The sequence below is a fragment of the Scyliorhinus torazame genome, chromosome 21 (genome assembly GCF_047496885.1).
Source record: "Scyliorhinus torazame isolate Kashiwa2021f chromosome 21, sScyTor2.1, whole genome shotgun sequence".
NCBI classification, from domain to species: domain Eukaryota; kingdom Metazoa; phylum Chordata; class Chondrichthyes; order Carcharhiniformes; family Scyliorhinidae; genus Scyliorhinus; species Scyliorhinus torazame.
In genome coordinates this window covers 11,676,914-11,698,253 of record NC_092727.1, presented here as the reverse complement: position 1 = coordinate 11,698,253, position 21,340 = coordinate 11,676,914, and the positions used below count along the sequence as shown (strand labels likewise).

The 21,340-nt window shown below is 48.7% G+C and overlaps 1 protein-coding gene across 1 annotated transcript in view; it reads right to left on the bottom strand.

Moving 5' to 3' along the window:
- Positions 1-19,483, bottom strand: part of abcg4a (ATP-binding cassette, sub-family G (WHITE), member 4a) — a 164,418-nt gene extending 144,935 nt beyond the window's left edge. The window contains exon 1 of the mRNA XM_072486505.1: positions 19,199-19,483. Coding sequence (XP_072342606.1) covers positions 19,199-19,243 — 45 coding nt within the window. The 5' untranslated portion in view covers positions 19,244-19,483. The remainder of the gene's footprint in view (positions 1-19,198) is intronic.
- Between the last annotated feature and the right edge of the window lie 1,857 nt (positions 19,484-21,340).

Here is a 21,340-nt window from a genome sequence, read left to right as displayed (position 1 = left end):
CTGGCCCAAGATCACAGCCACGCAAGGCCAGAAGCTGTGTTCACTCCCAAACATGCCGTTGCTGGGGACTCCTGATGAACTACCAGTTGTTGCTATTATAAACCAGAAGAAATTCCCAAAAGAGATACAAGTGCCAAGTGTGGTAGTTATTGCTGGATTTTGCCTCTAGTGTTAAAACCTATGGGATATTGTTTGTGTGGGGTTTTAGGAAAAAAGAGGTGATGGAACTGGGTCAATTTAATGATATTGTGTGTAGCCATTATTGTAGGTAAGAGTACTCTTTATTGCGTGTTTTACTGTTAAATAAACATTTATTTTACTGAATTATTACAACAAGCTGGAACCTTCCTCGCTGATCTTCATCTCTTTCCTCACATTATACTAAATTGCAAAAATTACAGTTAGGAACCAGCATTCCAAGTTTCCACTCAGGGATTTGGAATACCCTAGCATTTAATATCAACTGGGTTCTTAACAGCAGACAAGTTGTTGGAGTGGGCAGGTCAGCGTCAGATTAAGTTTAATGCGGAGAGGTGATGCATTTTGATTGGAAGAACATGGATAGACAATATAAAAATAAGGGGCAAAATTCTTAAGGGGGTGCAGGAGCAGAGGGACTTGGGTGTTTATGTGCATAAATCATTGAACATAGAATTTACAGTGTAGGAGGCCATTTGGCCCACCGGGTCTGCACCGACCCTTGGAAAGACCACCCCACTTAAGCCCACACTTCCACCCTATCCCCGTAACCCAGTAACCCCTCCTAACCTTTTTTTTTGGACACTAAGGGCAATTTAGCATGGCAAATCCACCTACCCTGCACATCTTTGGACTGTGGGAGGAAACCGGAGCACCCGGAGGAAACCCACGCAGACACGGGGAGAACGTGCTGACTCCGCACAGACAGTGACCCAAGCCGGGAATCGAACCTGGAGCTGTGAAGTCACAGTGCTAACCACTGTGCTACTATGCCGCCCAGGTAGCAGAATGGGGCAGAACAGGTGGAGAGAGCAATTAATAAAGTATACAGCATTCTGGGATTTATTAATGGGAGCATAGAGTACAAGAAAATGGAGGTTATGCTGAACTAATATAAGACAGTTAGACCTCAGTTGGAGTATTGTGTACAGTTCTGGGCGCCATGCTATAGGCGTGAGGATGTGAATGCATTGGGGATTGTGCAGAGGAGATTTCCAGGAATGGTTCCAGGGATGAGAAACTTCAGGATGGAGACATTGGGAACGTTCTCCTCAGAGAGAAGGCAGCTGGTGAGAGCACATTTGATAGAGATGTTCAAAATCATGAGGGAGCTGGACAGAGTAGACAGGGAAAAATTGTTCTCACTCGTAAAAGAATCAAAAGCGAGAGGGCAGAGATTTGCAGGAGAAGCAAATGTGATGTGAGCAAAATCCTTTTCACACGGCGAGTGGTTGAGGTCTGGAATGCACTGCCTGGAAGTCAGATGGAGGCAGGTTCATTGTGGCATTCAAGAGGGCATTAGATGATTATTTGATTGGAACCAATGTGTAGGGTTATGGGGAAAACACAGAGGAATGGCATTACGTTATGACCCTCATTCGGAGAGCTGGTGCAGACAGGGTGAAACGAATGGCCTCCTCCTGCCCCATAACAATTCTGTGAAATTCTGATCAAATTAACCTGTAACCTTCTACATTCCAGGAAATACAACCCTAGTTTGTTTAAATCATTAAATATTCAGTAGCTTGGGGATTGAGCAAGTACCATTTTATAGTATCATGCACTGGTGCTTCAAGATATCTTACTATCTCCTGTTTATTTCTTCATAGTCAATCGTATTTCTCGTGGGTTAATCACCATTTCCAATCAACTGATGACTTGTTTTCTGGTCTTAAATGTTGTTGTTCAATAAAGTCCATAAGAAGACGAAGAAGAAAGGCTTGGGTTTATTATATCCTCATGTGGTTCCTCCGTCCAATGGGAAGGCTAGTCTCGCGGCTGGAGGCGGCGTCGTGTAGAGGCACCAGTCTAGGGTCACTTGTTACGGATCCACTGATGTTCTCGCCGGCGCAATACACCACAAGTCCAGTGGTGACGGCGGCACTGAGGATCTGGGGGCAGTGGAGGGGACACAGGGGAAAGGAAGGGGCCTCGGTGTGGACCCTAATACGGAATAACCATAGATTTGCTCCAGGTAGAATGGATGGGGGGTACCAAGGCTGGTATAGGGCAGGTATTAGGAGGATGGGGGACATGTTTATAGATGTGGTTTTCCCTAACATGCAGGCGCTGGAGGAAAGGTTCAGCCTGCCCCCGGGGACTGCGTTCAGGTACCTTCAGGTTCGGGACTTCCTTAGAAAACAGGTGGGGACATTCCCGCGGCTGCCCCCACGTAGGATCCAGGATAGGGTGGTGTCTGGCGTCTGGGTAGGGGAAGGGAAGGTGTCGGACATAAAACAGGAGCTGCAGGAGGTAGAGGAAGCCTCAGTGGGGGAGTTGAAGGATAAGTGGGAGGAGGAGCTGGGCGAGGAGCTGGATGAGGGCCTGTGGGCCGATGCCCTGGGCAGGGTGAACTCCTTCTCATCATGTGCCAGGCTCGGATTAATCCAGTTTAAGGTGGGGCATCGGGCGCATATAACGGCGGCAAGAATGAGTAGGTATTTTGGGGTGGAGGACAGGTGCCCGAGGTGTGCAGGGAGTCCGGCGAATCATGCCCATATGTTTTGGGCATGCCCGGCGCTTAAAGGATTCTGGCAGGGGTTTGCAAGGGTGCTGTCTAGGGTTTTGGACGCTCGGGTGAAGGTGAGCCCAGCGGTAGCGATATTTGGGGTGTCGGAGGATCCGGGAGTGCAGGAAGCGAAAGAGGCCGAGGTCCTGGTCTTTGCCTCCCTGTTGATATAATATGAGTTGGGCATGGAGACAAAACCCACATTGTTCTGTTTAAAAAAACAAAATTCTGTTTTGTCAGCAGTTTTATTGTAAGCTTTGGGCTATGCTTATTGTTATTTTTTATTACTATCTGTATTTCTATTTTTGTTATGTAAAAACGCTGATTGGAAAAACTTTAATAAAACATTTATTTTTTTAAAAAGGGAAGGCTAGTCTCTATTTATAACGCAAAAATTGATTTGGCAAATTTTATGCTCATCAAGGTGAGGAGTGTTCTCGATGGGAGCTGGAACATTTCCAAATTCAGGCATCTCGGATCAGCAGTAAGTACTGGCAGCTCAGGTGCAGTTCCGTAGAATTCCTACAGTACGGAAGGAGGCCATTCGGCCCATCGGGTCTGCACCGACCCTCTGAAAGTGCACCTTACCCAGGTCCACTCCCTGGCCTCATCCCTGTAACCCCACCTAAACTGAACATCACCCCTCAATTGGATGCGCAGCCACATTCATAATGAATGGCGGAGCAATCGGGAAGGGCCGAATAGCCAACTTCAGCGCCCATTTTCTATATTTCATCTTTAAAAGTGAAGGGAATATTCACCTAATCTATGCAACTTGTCCTCATAATTTAACCCTTTTAGCCACAGTATCATGCTGGGATGTACAAATGTTGTTTTATGATGATTTGAAGCACCTTTTCAGGCCTTTACTGTGGGCAGCACGTAGCACAGTGGTTAGCACAGTTGTTTCACAGCTCCAGGGTCCTAGGTTCGATTCCCGGCTTGGGTCACTGTCTGTGCGGAGCAAGTACCTTCTCCCCTGCGTGGGTTTCCTCCAGTTTCCTCCCACAGTCCGCAGGTGTGCAGGTTAGGTGGATTGGCCATGATAAATTGCCTGTGGCGTCCAAACGAAAGGTTAGAAGGGGTTACTGGATTACTGGGATAGGGGGGAGGCGTGGGCTTAAGTCAGGTGCTCTTTCCAAGAGCCGGTGCAGACTCGATGGGCCAAATGGCCTAATTCTGCACTGTAAATTCTATGATTCTATGAAATGCGAGTTGTTATTGACGATCGAGTTGCCTCGTCCCAGCGCGGATTATTACGGAGAGTAGTCTTCAACGTAGGACCTTCTCCACTGGGAGTTGGAATTCTCGAGCCGCTGCAATGCCAGTGGTGTCGGTACACCCACCCAGTGCTGTTAGGGAGGGAGTTCCCAGATTTTGACCCAGTTACAGTGAAGGAATGGCGATATACTTCCAAGTCAGGATGATGTTTGGCTTGGAGGGGAGCTTACATTCTGGGGATCAGACTATTAAATTGACATTCAATCTCACAGTGTCTATAGTATCGTCATACCCATTTTAACAATGTGATTAATGGCAAAAGGCACGGGACCAATTCTGTTTTTTCCAATGAAATGAAATGAAAATCACTTATTGTCACAAGTAGGCTTCAAATTAAGTTGCTGTGAAAAGCCCCTAGTTGCCACATTCCGGCGCCTGTTCGGGGAGGCCGTTACGGGAAATGAACCGTATTGCTGGCCTGCCTTGGTCTGCTTTCAAAGCCAGCGATTTAGCCCTGTGCTAAACAGAGGTTACAGTTATTGTATGATGCCTTCCACCTCACCCAGGAACATTAGAAAATAGTTTACGACTTCCGGTTGCGGCGATGCCCAGCTAAGCCGCACGTTTCGGCGGCTCAAGCTCCAACGGACCTTCGGGCTCTTTTAAGAGCCCCAATGGGAAATTTTTGGGCGACACAACCCGGTGTGGGGTGAGTGAATAGGGAGTCCCCCCCCCCCCCAACGAAAGAGGAAAATATCGGCGGCGGCGGCTGCAGCGCGAGGAATCGTCGACGAAAGGGACAGAAAGGGAGAAGACACAAGATGGCGGCGGAAAAAGCCCAGGCGACATGGGGGCCCGAGCAAGACGAATTTCTGAGACGGTGTGTGGAGCTACTAAAGAGGGAGGTGCTGACCCCGATGCTACAGGCAATTGAGGGGCTCAAGGAGGCACAAAGGACCCAGGAGACAGAGCTCCGCGTGGTGGAGCAGAAGGTGACGGATAATGAGGACGAGATCCTGGGCCTGGCGGTCAAAACACAGACGCACGAGGCACTCCATAAAAAGTGCATTGAAAGGATTGAGGCCCTAGAAAACAGAGCGCGAAGGAAGAACCTTTGGATACTGGGTCTCCCTGAGGGAGTGGAAGGAGCGGACTGTGGAGCTTATGTAAGTACGATGCTAAGCTCATTGATGGGAGCTGAGGCCCCTACGGGCCCCTTGGTGGTGGAGTGGGCACATCGGATCCCGGCGAGAAGACCAAAAGCGGGAGAACCACCCAGGGCGACAATCGTGCGATTTCACCGCCTTAAAGATAGAGAAGAGGTCCTGAGATGGGCTAAAAAGGTGCGGAGTAGCAGATGGGAGAATGCAGTGGTACGGGTGTACCAGGATTGGAGTGCGGAGGTGGCGAGAAGGAGGGCGAGTTTTAACCGAGCCAAGGAGGTGTTACACAAAAAGAAGGTGAAGTTCGGGATGCTGCAGCCGGCACGACTATGGGTCACGTACCAGGAGAGACACCATTATTTCGATACGGCGGAAGAAGCATGGACCTTTATTAAAGAGGAGAAATTGGATCGGAACTGAGGGACTGATACTGTAGGGAATGTTATTGTTATTGTTATGGTTGATGTAAAAAGAGAAGTAAATTGGGATGGGGGAGACACTAGGAAATGTGGGCGCCGGTGAGGGGGGAAAGAAGGGACATAGGCGGAGAATGAGGAATGGGAGGGAGAGAGGAAAGGGAGCTGCGCCACAAGAGGCGGGTTAGATAAAGGGATGTTCCCGCGCCAGAAAGATTATGGCGGGAAGACAGGCGCAAGGCGGATGGGAGTTCCCCACACGGGGGGGGGGGTCAAGGAGTGAGCAGGAGTAGCCGGGGTCAGTTGAAGTCAGCTGACTTGCGGAAGTAATATGGGGGGAGCAATCACGCTAGAAAGGGATCTAGCGGGGGGGACGGGGGGGGACAACTGGGTTGCTGCTGCGGAAATCAAAAAGGAAATGGCTAAAGAGTGGGTGGACGGGGATGGAATGCGACGCCTGGGGAGCGAGTGGGAGCGCGGAGGCGGGATATGGGACTGGCCTAGAGAAGGTGATGGCTAGTCGACACGGGAGGGGGGCAGGTAGCCCCCTAGTGAGGCTGATCACGTGGAACGTGAGAGGCCTGAACGGACCGATTAAAAGGGCCCGAGTGCTCGCGCACTTGAAAGGACTAAGGGCAGACGTGGCTATGCTCCAAGAGACGCACCTGAAGGTGGCGGACCAAGTTAGGTGAAGGAAAGGATGGGTGGGACAGGTGTTCCACTCAGGACTAGATGCAAAGAATAGAGGGGCGGCCATATTGGTGGGGAAACGGGTAGCATTTGAAGCAAAGAACATCGTAGCAGATAGCGGAGGTAGATATGTAATGGTGAGTGGCAGGCTGGAGGGAATGGAGGTCGTGTTGGTTAATGTATATGCCCCGAATTGGGACGATGCGGGATTTATGAGACGGATGTTGGGTCGTATACCGGACCTGGAGGTAGGAAACTTGATATTGGGAGGGGACTTCAATACCGTGCTGGACCCAGGGCTAGATAGATCCAGATCAAAGACCGGAAGAAGGCCGGCAGCGACCAAGGTGCTCAAGGGGTTTATGGACCAAATGGGGGGAGTGCATCCATGGCGATTTCTTAGACCGAGGGCCAGGGAGTTCTCCTTCTTCTCCCCTGTCCATAAAGTGTACTCCCGGATAGATTTTTTTGTTCTGGGAAGGTCGTTGATCTCAAGGGTGGAAGAAGCTGAGTACGCAGCCATAGCGGTTTTGGACCATGCCCCACACTGGGTGGACCTGGAACTAGGAGAGGAAAGGGAGCAGAGAGCACTCTGGCGATTAGATGTGGGATTGATGGCGGACGAGGGAGTGTGTGGAAGAGTGCGGGGGTGTATTGAGAGATACCTGGAGGTCAATGATGACGGGGAGGTCCGTGTGGGAGTGGTATGGGAAGCAGTAAAAGCGGTGGTCAGAGGACAGCTGGTCTCCATTGGGGCCCACAAAGGGAAAACAGAGGCCAAGGAAAGGGAAAGATTACTGGGGGAGATTTTAAGGGTGGACAGGGCATTTGCAGAGACCCCGGAGGAGGGACTGTACAGGGAGAGGAGACGACTCCAGACGGAGTTTGACCTCCTGACCACCAGAAAGGCAGAGGTGCTGTGGAGGAAGGCACAGGGGAGGAGGTATGAATATGAGGAAAAGGCTAGTCGCCTGCTGGCTCATCAGTTGCGAAAGAGGACAGCGGCGAGGGAGATAGGGGGAATTAGAGACGAAAAGGGAGCCACGGTGCAAAGAGCAGGGAAGATAAACGTGGTGTTCAAGACCTTTTATGAGGGACTGTATAGGTCCCAACCCCCAGAGGGAGAGGAGGGGATGCGGCAGTTCCTGGATCAATTGAGGTTCCCGAGGGTGGAGGAGCAGGAGGTGGAAGGCCTGGGGGCACCGATTGGGGTGGACGAGGTTATTAAGGGGCTGGGGAACATGCAAGCAGGGAAGGCTCCGGGACCAGACGGGTTCCCGGTGGAATTTTATAGAAAATACGTGGACTTGCTGGCCTCGTTGTTGGTGAGGACGTTCAATGAGGCCAGGGAAGGAGGGACTTTACCCCCGACAATGTCGGAGGCGACGATTTCGCTAATTCTGAAGAGGGATAAAGATCCGTTGCAGTGCGGGTCCTATAGACCTATTTCATTATTGAATGTGGACGCCAAATTGCTGGCAAAGGTACTGGCATCGAGGATAGAGGACTGTGTCCCGGGGGTGGTGCACGAAGACCAGACAGGGTTCGTAAAGGGGAGACAACTGAATGTCAACGTGCGACGACTATTAGGGGTGATAATGATGCCCCCAGTGGAGGGGGAGGCAGAGATAGTGGCAGCAATGGATGCAGAGAAGGCATTTGATAGGGTGGAGTGGGAGTATTTATGGGAGGTGTTAAGGAGGTTTGGGTTCGGGAACGGGTTTATTAGCTGGGTCAAACTTCTTTATGGGGCCCCAACGGCAAGTGTAGTCACGGGTCGGCAAAGATCGGAGTATTTCCGATTATATAGGGGAACAAGACAGGGATGCCCGCTATCTCCACTGTTGTTTGCGTTGGCAATTGAACCTCTGGCCATGGCGTTGAGAGACTCCAGGAAATGGAGAGGGGTGATTAGAGGGGGAGAAGAACACCGAGTCTCGCTATACGCGGATGACCTACTGTTGTATGTGTCGGACCCAGCGGGGGGATGATAGAGGTTATGCAGATGTTGAGGGAGTTCAGAGATTTCTCGGTATACAGGCTTAACATGGGGAAGAGTGAACTATTCGTGATACACCCAGGGGACCAGAGTAGAGAGATAGAAGGCCTGCCTCTAAGGAAAGTGGAAAGAAACTTCCGATACCTGGGGATTCAGATCGCTAGGAGCTGGGGAACCTTACACAGACTTAATCTGACACGATTGGTAGAACAAATGGAGGAGGACTTCAAGAGGTGGGACATGCAGCCTCTGTCGTTGGCGGGCAGAGTGCAGGCAATTAAGATGATGGTCCTCCTGAGGTTCTTATTTGTATTTCAATGTCTCCCTATACTAATCACTAAGACCTTTTTTAAAAAAATAGACAGGAGCATCACGAGCTTCGTGTGGGCAGGGAAAGTCCCGAGGGTAAGGAGGGGGTTCCTGCAACGTAGCAGGGACAGAGGAGGATTGGCGCTACCGAATTTGGGTGACTATTATTGGGCCGCCAATGTGGCGATGATTCGTAAATGGATGATGGAGGGAGAGGGAGCGGCGTGGAAAAGACTGGAGAGAAAGTCCTGTAAAGGGACGAGCTTAGAGGCGCGGGTGACGGCGCCGCTACCGCTCTCACCAAAAATGTTTACCACGAACCCGGTGGTGGCGGCAACATTGAATATCTGGGGACAATGGAGGCGACAGAGAGGTGTGCGGGGAGCCCTGGTGGGGTCCCCAATCAGGAACAACCATAGGTTTGCCCCAGGAAGAATGGATGGAGGATTTCAGAGCTGGCACCAGTTGGGAATTAGGAGGGTGGGAGATTTATTTATAGAGGGGACGTTTGCGAGCTTGGGAGCATTGGAGGAAAAGTATAAGTTGCCCGGGGAAACTTCCTTAGATATATGCAGGTGAGGGCGTTCACTAGACAACAGGTGAGGGAATTTCCGCTGCTCCCGGCACAGGGGATTCAGGACAGAGTGCTTTCGGGGGTGTGGGTCGGAGAGGGCAAGGTGTCAGAAATATACCGAGAGATGAGGGAGGAGGGGGAGGAGTTGGTGGGCGAATTAAAAGGAAAGTGGGAAGAAGAGCTAGGGGAGGAGATAGAGGAGGGTATGTGGGCTGATGCCCTAAGCAGGGTAAATTCCTCTTCCTCGTGCACCAGGCTTAGCCTGATTCAATTCAAGGTGCTACATAGAGCACACATAACGGGAGAAAGACTGAGCAGGTTCTTTGGAGTGGAGGACAAGTGTGGGAGGTGCGGCGGAAGCCCGGCAAACCACACACATATGTTTTGGTCGTGCCCGGCACTGGAGGGGTATTGGAAGGGAGTGACGGGAGTGATTTCCAAGGTGGTGAAGGCCCGGGTCAAACCAGGCTGGGGGCTAGCTCTATTTGGAGTTGCGGATGAGCCGGGAGTGCAGGAGGCGAAAGAGGCCGATGTCGTGGCCTTTGCGTCCCTAGTAGCCCGGCGTAGGATTTTACTCATGTGGAAGGAAGCGAAACCCCCCGGACTGGAGGCCTGGGTAAACGATATGGCGGGGTTCATAAAACTGGAGCAGATAAAGTTTGCCCTGAGAGGATCGGCTCAAGGGTTCACCAGGCGGTGGCAGCCATTCCTCGACTACCTAGGGGAACGTTAGAGGGAAGACAGATGACCAGCAGCAGCAACCCAGGGGGGAGGGGGGGGGGGGGGGGGGGGTGGAAGTTTTAGTTTATGTTAAATGATTAGAGTACCATGTTGATTAGCCATTTGTTTATTGTTAAACTTTCTTTACTGTTATGTTTGATCTGTAAAGGGAAAAAATTTTGATCGAAAAAATTTTCAATAAAATATATTTAAAAAAAAAAGAAAATAGTTTACACGCAATATTTCGAGGAGTATATTTCAAAAGGCCTGACTTTATAAAGGGAATAAAATTGGATGAGGGACAAAAGCGCAAACTGCACAGTTAATAGAATCAACAAAAAGAGGCGATCTGTCAGATATCAGAGTCTGACTGGATTCAAAAAGACAGTTTTTCCAGAATGTTGAGTACAATCTAAATGATATTTCTCCCAAGTAATCCTTGTTTTTTTTCTCTATTGCATTAGTTTAACCCACAAATTGGTGGGTTTACCAATGCCCACTGCTGAACTGGCTGGTGACTGGAGGAAATAGCTCCTTCTCTTGTTCCTTCCCACTCTTTCTTTTATAGTCTCACTCGACGACAAAATGCAGAAATAACACAGTGAGCGATTCAGCAATCACAGAAACATGCAGAGCCTTTGGGACCCCACTCAAAGCCCTGATAGGTCTGACTCAGGTGGACAGAGTTTTAAAGAGCTTGCGAACCTCTTGGCAATCCTTGGCGAATTCCCCAAGATCCACAGAGCCCAGTTTGAAACTCTATGAAAGGCAGAAGTAAAATTTATGTTGAGCCTTTTCACAACTTCAGGACAATCTAAAGCACTGTGCAGCCAGTCAGGTACTTGTGGAATGGAGGTAATGCTGGAAACACAATAGCTAATTGGAACACACATATTTCCACAAAGCATAGGTAAATATATGGCCAGATCATACATTATCTAGGTATTGTTCAACAGATAAATATTGGTTAGGACACTGGGGTAAATCTCATGCCGTCTTTGACGAGAACCATGAAGTCTTCTAGATTCACCTGAAACGGTTGACTGTCCCTCAGTTTAACGGCACATCTGAAATAAAGTAACTTTTTAAAATTCATTCACAGGATGTGGGCAGTACTGTCTAGGCCAGCATTTTATACCCTTCCTTAACAGCCCTTGAGAAGGTGGTGGTGAGCCGCCGCAGTCCATGTGGTGTAGGCACACCCACAGTGCTGTTAGGAAGAGAGCCCCAGGATTTTGACCCGGTGACAGTGAAAGATCAGCGATATATTTCTAAGAAAGGATGGCATGTAGCTTTGAGGGGAACTTCCAAGTGGTGGTGTTCCCACGCATTTGCTGCCCTCAGCCTTCTAGATGGTAGCGATCGCGAGTTTGGAAGGTGCTATCGAAGGAACCATGGTGGGTTCAGTACATCCTGTAGATGTTCCACAGTGCTGCCACTGTGCCTCGGAGCTGGGGAGAGTTATTGTTTTTGATGGTGGATAGGGTGCCAATCAAGCAGTTTGTTTTGTCCTGAACAGTGTTGATATTCTTGAGTGTTGTTGGGAGAGCATCCAGGCAAGTGGAGAGCATTCCATCACATTCCTGATTTGTGCCTTGGAGGTGGTGGACAGGCTTTGGGGGAAGAGAGTTACTCGCCACGAGAATTCCCATTTTGCAAACAGTAAAATCCCACAAACACAATGAGATGAATAACTGGCTCCCCTGTTTTTAATTGGCATTGAAAGTATATTAAGACACAAAGATAAGACACTGCATTCCTTTAATAATTATTTAAAGTTCATCCAAACCTTGCAAACAACACACAAGGGCCCCAGTACCTGATGCGTTATGTTCCATCTCCCTTAATGCGTCAAGGCAGATTAGAGTTAACAACATTTTAATAATTAGCTGCCACACTGGGAGAATGTCTCTTTTGAAGATACCTTGATCATCATTTATTTATGGAGATGCAAGACACAGAAGGGATGTGGGGTCTCTCGTTTGTTCTTCAGATCACGTTGTCTTGTTTAAAGAAGCAGAGTAATCAATAAATCAGCTCAGCTCGTTGGCTGGTTAATGAGAGAGGTGGGCGGTAAGTGCACTAACAAATGGCTTTCCATCCCCTATATACAGACAGCAGCTGAACCACCTTTTCCCATCAGGCTTTCTGAATGGTGGGGCCTAACAGCCTATTGAATTTCAGCACCATTCATTTGTTCTCTCACTTGAACAATCGGTGCAATGCAGAGAGAATATCACAAGTCGTGTCAAATCTCTACATACATGAGAGAGAGAAACACAATTTATTCAACCACATTACGCAAATCTACGTTTCCCCAGACTACTGAGTTACGTCTCCTTCTTCTAGTTCCAATAGCAGTACTGCATCTGGCCTCAGTTTCTCTGGACTGCAAAAGGGTTATTTTTTTCCCCCAATTGTATAAGGTTTTGGCTCCCATTTCTGGTACCAATCCAATATCTCCTCCAGGAACAGTTAAGTCTGTTTGGTGATTTATGGATTAGGGTCACAACGGAATAAGCCTTTGTGGTCACTCCCTTATGATTACATTGCCGAGAGACCACTGAAAGGCAAAATAGTAGCAACATCTATTCCATAGGTGCAAAAAGGTCAGAGTTTGTCGCATTTATACTTTTAATTACAATTAGTAAGATATGTCGGAAGCAATGCACACTAATGTTTCCTCTATTAAAGTATCCAATTCAGTATTAATGGTGGATATGGAAAATTCTAGATTCAGAGAAGTGGAAGATATTTTACTAATATTCCAAATCAAACATTGGGTTAGATATGCTAAATTTAAATTAAATAATCTTTATTGTCACAAGTAGGCGCAATGAAGTTACTGTGAAAAGCCCCTAGTTGCCACATTCCGACGCCTGTTCAGGTACACAGAGGGAGAATTCAGATTTCTCAGCTGGTACGGGAATTGAACCCGCGCTGCTGGCCTTGTTCTGCATCACAAACCAGCTGTCTAGCCCACTGAGCTAAACCAGCCTTTCTTGCCCCTTCCTTAGAAAAAATAATAATTTGGTACTCTAAATTTATATTCAAAAAAATAAGTGGATTGGTTTACAAAGAGAAGGGCCAAAATGGTAGGAGGCCCTGCTGTTGATAGTGGCAGGGTCAGAGGAACAAGAGGGTGAGGCCATGGAGGATTTGTAAATGAGGCTGAGAATTAGGTTTGACAGGAAGAGAATGGAGGCGGGCAAGGATAGAAGCGATAGGCTGGATGGACAAGAGTGTCTTTTTCCTGTCCATTAAACTCCAGTAGTGAAACTCCATCCTGGACAAGAAGCAAGTGGCAGAGCTTCAGACCAGATGGAGTTTGTAAAAAGTGCGGCTCCCAGGGTTTGAAGAGGAGTGTATCGGAGACGCCTAGTCAAAATTTTTCAGCAGTGACAAAAGCACAAAGGTGAAGACTTGTATTTATATAGCTCCTTTATGGCCGCAATCATTCCAAACCACTCTACAGTCAAAGACGTTTTTCTTGAAGTGAAGTTACATTGTAGGAATGCATCAGCTGATTTATGCACAACAAGCTCCCTGATGATGACCCGATGATTTTTTTGGTTAAGTGATGGATGAGTATTGGCCAGTACACTGGACATAACTCCCCTCCTCTTCTTCCAAGTGGTACCATGGTATCATTCAGGAGGGACGGGGACTCGGCTTAATGTTTCATCAAAAAGAAAGCAGCAGGGTGGCACAGTGGTTAACACTGCTGCCTCACAGCGTCAGGAACCCGGGTTTGCCGGCCTTGTCTGTATGGAGTTTGAACGTTCTCCCCGTGTATGCGTGGGTTTCCTCCGGGTGTTCCGGTTTTCTCACACAGTCCAAAGAAGTGCAGGCTGGGTGGATTGGCCAGGCTAAATTGCTCTTTGGTGTCCAGGGGCGTGCGGGTTAGGTTACAGGGTTAAGGGAAAAGGGTGGGGTGGGCAGAGGAGTGGATCTGAGTGGGGTGCTCTTTCAGAGGGTCGGTGCCGACTCGATGGACCGAATGGCCTCCTTCTGCACTGTAGGGATTCTATGAACTGAATCAGAGACAAATTAAAGTGGCCACTTAGGCACTTTACTGGAGGAATTGTAATACAGGTGAAGTTTTGCCCAAGCTGAATCACCATCATCAAGAGACGAAGGGAGAAAATTGTTGGCAATGGAGATTTTCCTGATGTCACCAGTATTGCCTGCGCAAAATTGATCAAAAATAATTTAATTGAATGGATCCAGTTACCAATTAAACTGCACTGAAATAAATTTGTGGGTCCACAGGGACAAAGGAACAAATCCAAAGGGCAATATGGATTCTTCAGTATATCAGCAAAGGCAGCTGTAGGAAGGAGGAAAGTATGAGGTATAAAATAAGCAGAGCTGTGACACTTACGGCATAATTGTGGTAGTCGGTATTAAGGGTATTACTTAGGTTGAGGCTGTAAGATCATTGGTGTGGGAGGTACCTGAGACAGGAAGATCATTGGTGAAGCCTGCCTGCTGGTTCCGCCCAGTAAGGCGGAGTATAAGAGTTGGTGTCTCCCTAGCAGCTGCATTCTGTACCTGCGCTGCTGGGGGAAACATCTAGTCCAATAAAGCCTTCAATTGTCATCCAATCTCGCTTCTGGAGTCATTGATTGAGCATCAATAATGTAAACAGAAAACCAATAAACTCCAAAGAATACAATTTGATTTTACTGGACATGGGTGTGCACAATTCTAATCTAAACTTGAAGAGCCGAGACATCTCACTACTGCCGAGTTTAATCTGTGACGCCATGGTGAGTCAGTGCCCCCCCATTTGTGTCCCATTGCTAAAAGTTGACTGGAATCAGCTGGTGCCCACGATTATCTGTGCGTTACACCTCCACTCTGTAGAGAGGGGGAATAATGGTCAGGAACTACGTCTCCCTCTATTCCAACCCACTCAGCAACATGGAGACTTCAGCACCACCTGCTCCCTTGACCTTGGAGATGGGGGGTCACCACTGTAGGGCAGCACGGTAGCATTGTGGATAGCACAATTGCTTCACAGCACCAGGGTCCCAGGTTCGATTCCGGCTTGGGTCGCTGTCTGTGCGGAGTCTGCACATCCTCCCCGTGGGTGCGTGGGTTTCCTCCGGGTGCTCCGGTTTCCTCCCACAGTCCAAAGATGTGCAGGTTAGGTGGATTGGCCATGATAAATTGCCCTTAGTGTCCAGAATTGCCCTTAGTATTTGGGTGGGGTTACTGGGTTATGGGGATAGGGTGGAGGTGTTGACCTTGGGTAGGGTGCTCTTTCTAAGAGCCAGTGCAGACTCGATGGGCTGAATGGCCTCCTTCTGCACTGTAAATTCTATGATAATCTTGTCAACTTTGGAGTGACAAAGACTTGCATTTATTTAGCACCCTTCAGGACATCCCACGGTCAAAGTACTTTTCAACTGTAGTCACTGCTGTAATGTCGGAAACCGACTTGAGCACATCAAGCTCGCCACAAACATCAGCACGGAAATGATCAGCTAATTTGTTTTTGTTATGTTGGGTCAGGAATAAATATTGGCCCCTGTTCTCCCTTGAAATAGTGCCATGGGATCTTTTATGTCCACCTGAGAGAGCAAACTCGACCTCAGTTTAATGTCACATCTGAAAGACGGCACCTTTAACTGGTTCCGAGGATGAAGTCGCTGCGTTATAAAGGAAGGCTGAACAGCTTGAGCCGCTTCTATCCACAATGCTACCGTGCTGCCCTGCATAATGTGGTGGTGAGCTGCCTTCTTGAACCATTGTAGATACACCCACAGTGCTGTTAGGGAGAGAGTTACAAGATTTTGACCCAGTGACAGTGAAGGAACGGTGATACGTTTCCAAGTCAGGATAGTGAGTGACTTGGGAGTGGTGGTGTTTCCGTATCTGCTGCTCTTGTCCGTCTAAATGGTTCTGGTTGTGGGTTTGGAAGATGCTGCCCAAGGAACCTTGCTGAGTTTCTGCAGTGCATCTTGTAGATGGGACAGAAGTTTATTCACGGTGGAGGGACTGAATGTTTGTGGAAGGGGTTCCAATCAAGCAGCTTGCTTTGTCCTGGATGGTGTTGAGCTTCTTGAGTGTTGTTGGAGTTGCACTCATCCAGCAAAGTGGAGAGCATTCTTTCACACTCCTGACATGTGCCTTGCAGATGGTGGACAGGCTTTGGGAGGTCAGGAGGAAGTTACTTACTGCAGGATTCCTAGCCTTTGACCTCCTCTGGAGCCACAATATTTATATGGCTAGTCCAGTTCAGTTTTTGGTCAATGGTAATCCCCAGGATGTTAATAGTGGGGCAGTAATGCCATTGAGTTTCAAGGGACAATGGTATGATTCTGTCTTATTGTCACTTGTGTGCTGTGAATGTTACTTGCCACTTGCCAGCCCAAGCATGGATGTTATCCAGGTATTGCTTGATTTGGATATGAACTGCTTCCATATCTAAGGAGTCACGAATGGTGCTGAATATTGCCATCGCCACTTCTGACCTAATAATGGGAGGAAGATCATTGATGAAGCAGCTGAAGATGGTTGGGCCTAGGACACTCCCTGAGGAACTCCTGTGAAGATGTCCTGTAGCTGGAATGACTGACCTCCAACCACCACAACCATCTTCTTTTGTGCCAGGTATCACTCCAACCAGCAGATAGCTTTCCCCCTGATTCCCATTGACGAGGGTTTAGCTAGAGCCCCTTGATGCCATACGCGGCCAAATGCTGCCTTGATGTCAAGGGCAGTAACTCTCACTTCACCTCTGTCATTCAGGACTTTTGTCCATGTTTGAACCAAGGCTCTGATGAGGTCAAGTGACCCTGGTGGAACCCAAACTGAGCGTCTGTGAGCAGGTTATTGCTGAGTAAGTGCCGCTTGATATCACTGTTGATGACTCCTTCCTCCACTTTGCTGATGATGGAGAGTAGACTGACAGGGTGGTAATTGGCTGGGTTGGATTTGTCCTGTTTCTTATGTACATGACATAGCTGGGCAATTTTCCACATTTGATGCCAGTGTTGTAGCGGTACTGGAACATCTTGGCTAGCGGCGTAACAAATTCTGGAACACAATATTTAGGGCTATTGCTGGAATATGGCCAGGGCCCATAACCTTTGCAGTCTCCAATGTCTTCAGTAGTTTCTCGATATTACCTGGAGTGAATCGTATTGGCTGAAGTCTGACGACAGTGATGCTGGGAACCTCCAGAGGAGACCCAATTGGAGCATTTACCCAGCACTTCCAGCTGAAGATTGTTGGGAATGCTTCAGCCTTGCCTTTTGCACACATGTGCTGGGCTCCTCCATCATTGAGGATGGGGATATTTGTGGAGCTTCCTCCTCCAGCAAGTCGTTTACTTGTCCAACACACCATTCACGACTGGATGTGGCAGGACTGCAGAGCTTAGATCTGGGATCGCTTAACTTTGTCTATCACCTCCTGTTTTGTAGCTTCACCAGGTTGGCAGCTCCTGATGGTGCTCCTGGCATACTCTCCTGCACTTCACTGAACCAGGGTTGATCCCCTGGTTTGGTGGTAATGGTAAAGTAAGTGATATGTCAGACCATGAGGTTACAGATTGTGGTTGAGCACAATTCTGCTGATGGTCCACAGCGCTGCAATGATGCCCTGTCTGGACGTGCTAGATCTGTTTGAAGTCTATCCATTGAGCACGGTGGTAGTGCCACACAACATGATGGAGGGTTTCCTCAATGTGAAGACAGGACTTTGTCTCCACAAGGACTGTGCGGTGGACATTCCTTCCGATACTGTCATGGACAGATGCATTTGCGGGCAGGCAGGTTGGTGCGGACGAGGTCAAGTATGTTTTTCCCTCTTGTTGGTTCCCTCAGCACCTACCGCAGTACCAGTCTAGCAATTACGTCTTTAGCACCCTGCCAGCTCGGTCTGTGGTGGTACTACCCAGCCACTCATGGTGATGGCCATTGACGTTCCTCACCCAGAGTACATTCAGCGCACTTGCAACCCAAGTCGTTTTCAACATAGAGGAATACTAATTCATCAGCTGGGGTGGGGGATGAGGGGGTGCGGGAAATCTGGTTTCTTTGCCCATGTTTAACCTGAAGCCACGAGACTTCATGATCGATGCTGAGGACTCGCAGGGCAACTCCCTCCCAACTGTACACCACCGTGCCGCCAGCCACTAACAGTTTGCTGTTGGCGGTTGCCAGGCGGTCTGTCCAATTTCATTCTTTTTTAGCGGTTGAATACAACATAGTTGCGTGCCGGGCCATATCGGAGGGCATTTGGCCGTGGGTCTGGAGTCACCCACAAAGCAGCGCCACATTTCCTGCCCGAAGGCGAACCGGAGGGGTTTTCAACAGCAACCGGTGGTGGTTGGGTTAAGATTTTTCTTGACGCCCGAATGTTCTTCATGGGAGTTTAAGCTCCACCGGAGCGGCACAGTGGTTAGCACTGTTGCTTCACAGCTCCAGGGTCTCAGGTTTGATTCCCGGCTTGGGTCACTGTCTGTGCGGAGTCTGCACATTCTCCCCGTGTCTGCGTGGGTTTCCTCCGGGTGCTCCAGTTTCCTCCCACAGCCCAAAGATGTGCAGGTTAGGTGGACTGGCCATGATCAATTACCCCTTAAGTGTACAAAAATGTTAGGGTGGAGTTATGGGGTTACAGAGATGGGGGTGGAGGCTTAAGTAGGGTGCTCTTTCCAAGGGCCGGCGCAGACTCGATGGGCCGAATGGCCTCCACCTGCACTGTAAATTCTATGATTGGAAGCCAGGTCCCCAGAAGATTGCCCCAGGGTCTCCGGGTCACTGGACCAGCGACAGACAGACCACCTCCCAGGTCAGAGACCCAGCCTGGTATCGGGCGCTCAGTGATGCGCTCAGTGTGCCAAGCTGCCGATAGGAGCTTCTCTCCATCTGCAACTCCGGAATTCGCTGCAGACCGCGGGGTTACTCTCGGTCAAAAAAGAAATCCGGGGTTACTCTCGGTCACCAGCCCTCGGCTGTCTGCAACCTGCAATCCCCAGCAGTGAGAGAGAGGCGCAATAAATAGGAAAGAGGAAATAGGACAACACACTAAAATATTGGGGCAGCATTAATTCTACGCAAACAGCAAAATAAAGGATTGGATACATATGTGTGACATTGCAAAAAATGGATTTCCACTAGAGACGCATTGCAAGCTTCAACATTTAACTTGGGCATAGCCACCAAGTGGTAGATTATCTCAATGTTTATATGCATGCATATACTGTAAACACGCCGTCCTCAGTATAAACAACACATTAAACTACCCCCCCCCCCCCACTACCCTCAATTTTAATAAGCACAGTTTTCAGAATACATTTGCGGGGTTTGCAAAAGTTGCGATGTTCAATTATTTTCAGCATCTGCATCCAATATGTATGCACATCAAAAATATTCCATACTGCACCTTTCTGTTGGGTGATATGGCAGAGATGAAACAAGACGAAGCCATGAGGGTTACTCTGGTACCACAGACAGATTCCCGAGATCTCTCTGTGTTTCTGTCCCTTTAGGATGCAGCAAAAGAGGGTTTTTCTTTTTAATCAGCCACGAAGTGAATGCTTTTAATTTCCCGGAGATTTGAGCCAAGCATCACACACGGGCGTGCTGATGATATGGATGCATCGAGGATCCAGGCGCAGTTTCAATATTTTACTGCAATAGAATCAGCGTTCGCCCCTGCCTCTCTGCAGGTGGAAACCAGCAGCACTATCTCTCTTTCCTCCCCCCACCCCTCTCTTTCTCTACTTTCCTTCCTTGTTACACTGGGAGGCGTTAATTGGTGCTGAGGCACAACTGCACATTTTCCTCCCCTTCACTGAAGTGGCTATTCGACTGTGGATTGCATCCTAATAATAATATTGTCACAAGTAGGCTTACATTAACATTGCAATGAAGTTACTGTGAAAATCCCCTTCTTGCCACATTCCGGCGCATGTTCGGGTACACAGAGGGAGAATTCAGAATGTCCAGTTCACCTAACAGCACCGTCTTTCGGGACTTGTGGGAGGAAACCGGAGCACCCGGAGGAAACCCACGCAAACACGGGGAGAAAGTGCAGACTCCGCACAGACAGTGACCCAAGCCGGGAATTGATCCTGGGATCTTGGCGCTGTGAAGCAACAGTGCTAACCCCTGTGCTACTGCGCGCCCTATTTGATCATGTCCCTCCGCTCACAGCCTCACCTGTAAACTCTTCTGCTCTGTGGTGATCATGGGTCAGATAGCATTGTGGTCATGTTATTGGGCTAAAAACCCAGTAAGCCTAACCTTGTTAGCCCAGACAACGTGAGGTCAAATCCCACCATGTTAATTCTGGAATTCAGTTTATGCATTAGAAAAATGGGTATTTGTAAAAGTGATAATGAAGCTGTTTTATGTCATAAAAATCACCTGTTTAGCGAATCTCCTTTGGAGAAACATACCTGCTATCCTTACCTGCTGATTCCAGTCTCACACTAATATCATTGATTCTCAGTTGTACCTTTGCCAACCACTCAATGGTGCCCAACTGAGCAACTAGGTTTTAAAATCTCTTCACAGGGTGTAGGCATCACTGGCTAGGTCAGCATTTATTGTCCATCCCAAACTGCCCTTGAGAAGGTGGTGCTGAGCTGCCTTCTTGAACCCCGCCAGTCCATGCAATGAAGTCCATGCACCCACTGTGCTGTTAGGGAGGGAGTTCCAGGATTTTGACCCAATGACATTGAAGGAACCGCCGATATATTTCCAAGTCAGGATGGTGTGTGTCTTGGAGGGCAACTTCCATGGGCATCTGCTGCACTTGTTCTTCTATGATGTGGAGATGCCGGCGTTGGACTGGGGTGAGCACAGTAAGAAGTCTTACAATACGCTGCAGGAAAGGATGTCCCGAAGCGTGGTACATTGGCAAGACCATGCAGATGCTGCGACAACGAATGAACGGACATCGCGCGACAATCACCAGGCAGGAATGTTCCCTTCCAGTCGGGGAACACTTCAGCAGACAAGGGCATTCAGCCTCTGATCTCTGGGTAAGCGTTCTCCAAGGCGGTCTTCAGGACGCACGACAACGCAGAATCGCCGAGCAGAAGCTTATAGCCAAGTTCCGCACGCATGAGTGCGGCCTCAACCGGGACCTGGGATTCATGTCGCAATACATTCATCCCCCACCATCTGGCCTGCGAAATCCTACCAGCTGTCCTGGCTTGACACAATTCACACCTCTTTAACCTGGGGATACCCCATCTCTGGATCTGTAAAGTATTTAATCACCTGCTAATGCTCGCATTCCAAGCATTGTCTGGCATCTTTGAATCTGTCTATATATATGTTTCTGGAACATACCTCTTCATTCACCTGAGGAAGGAGCAGCACTCCGAAAGCTAGTGACATCGAAACAAACCTGTTGGACTTTAACCTGGTGTTGTAAGACTTCGTACTGTGCTCACCCCAGTCCAACGCTGGCATCTCCACATCATGGCTCCTCAAGACTGTTATGGGCCAGGGTTTAGAGAACCCCAAAGCATACCATGGAGTTCACCTGACCCACAACTTTTAATAGATTGTG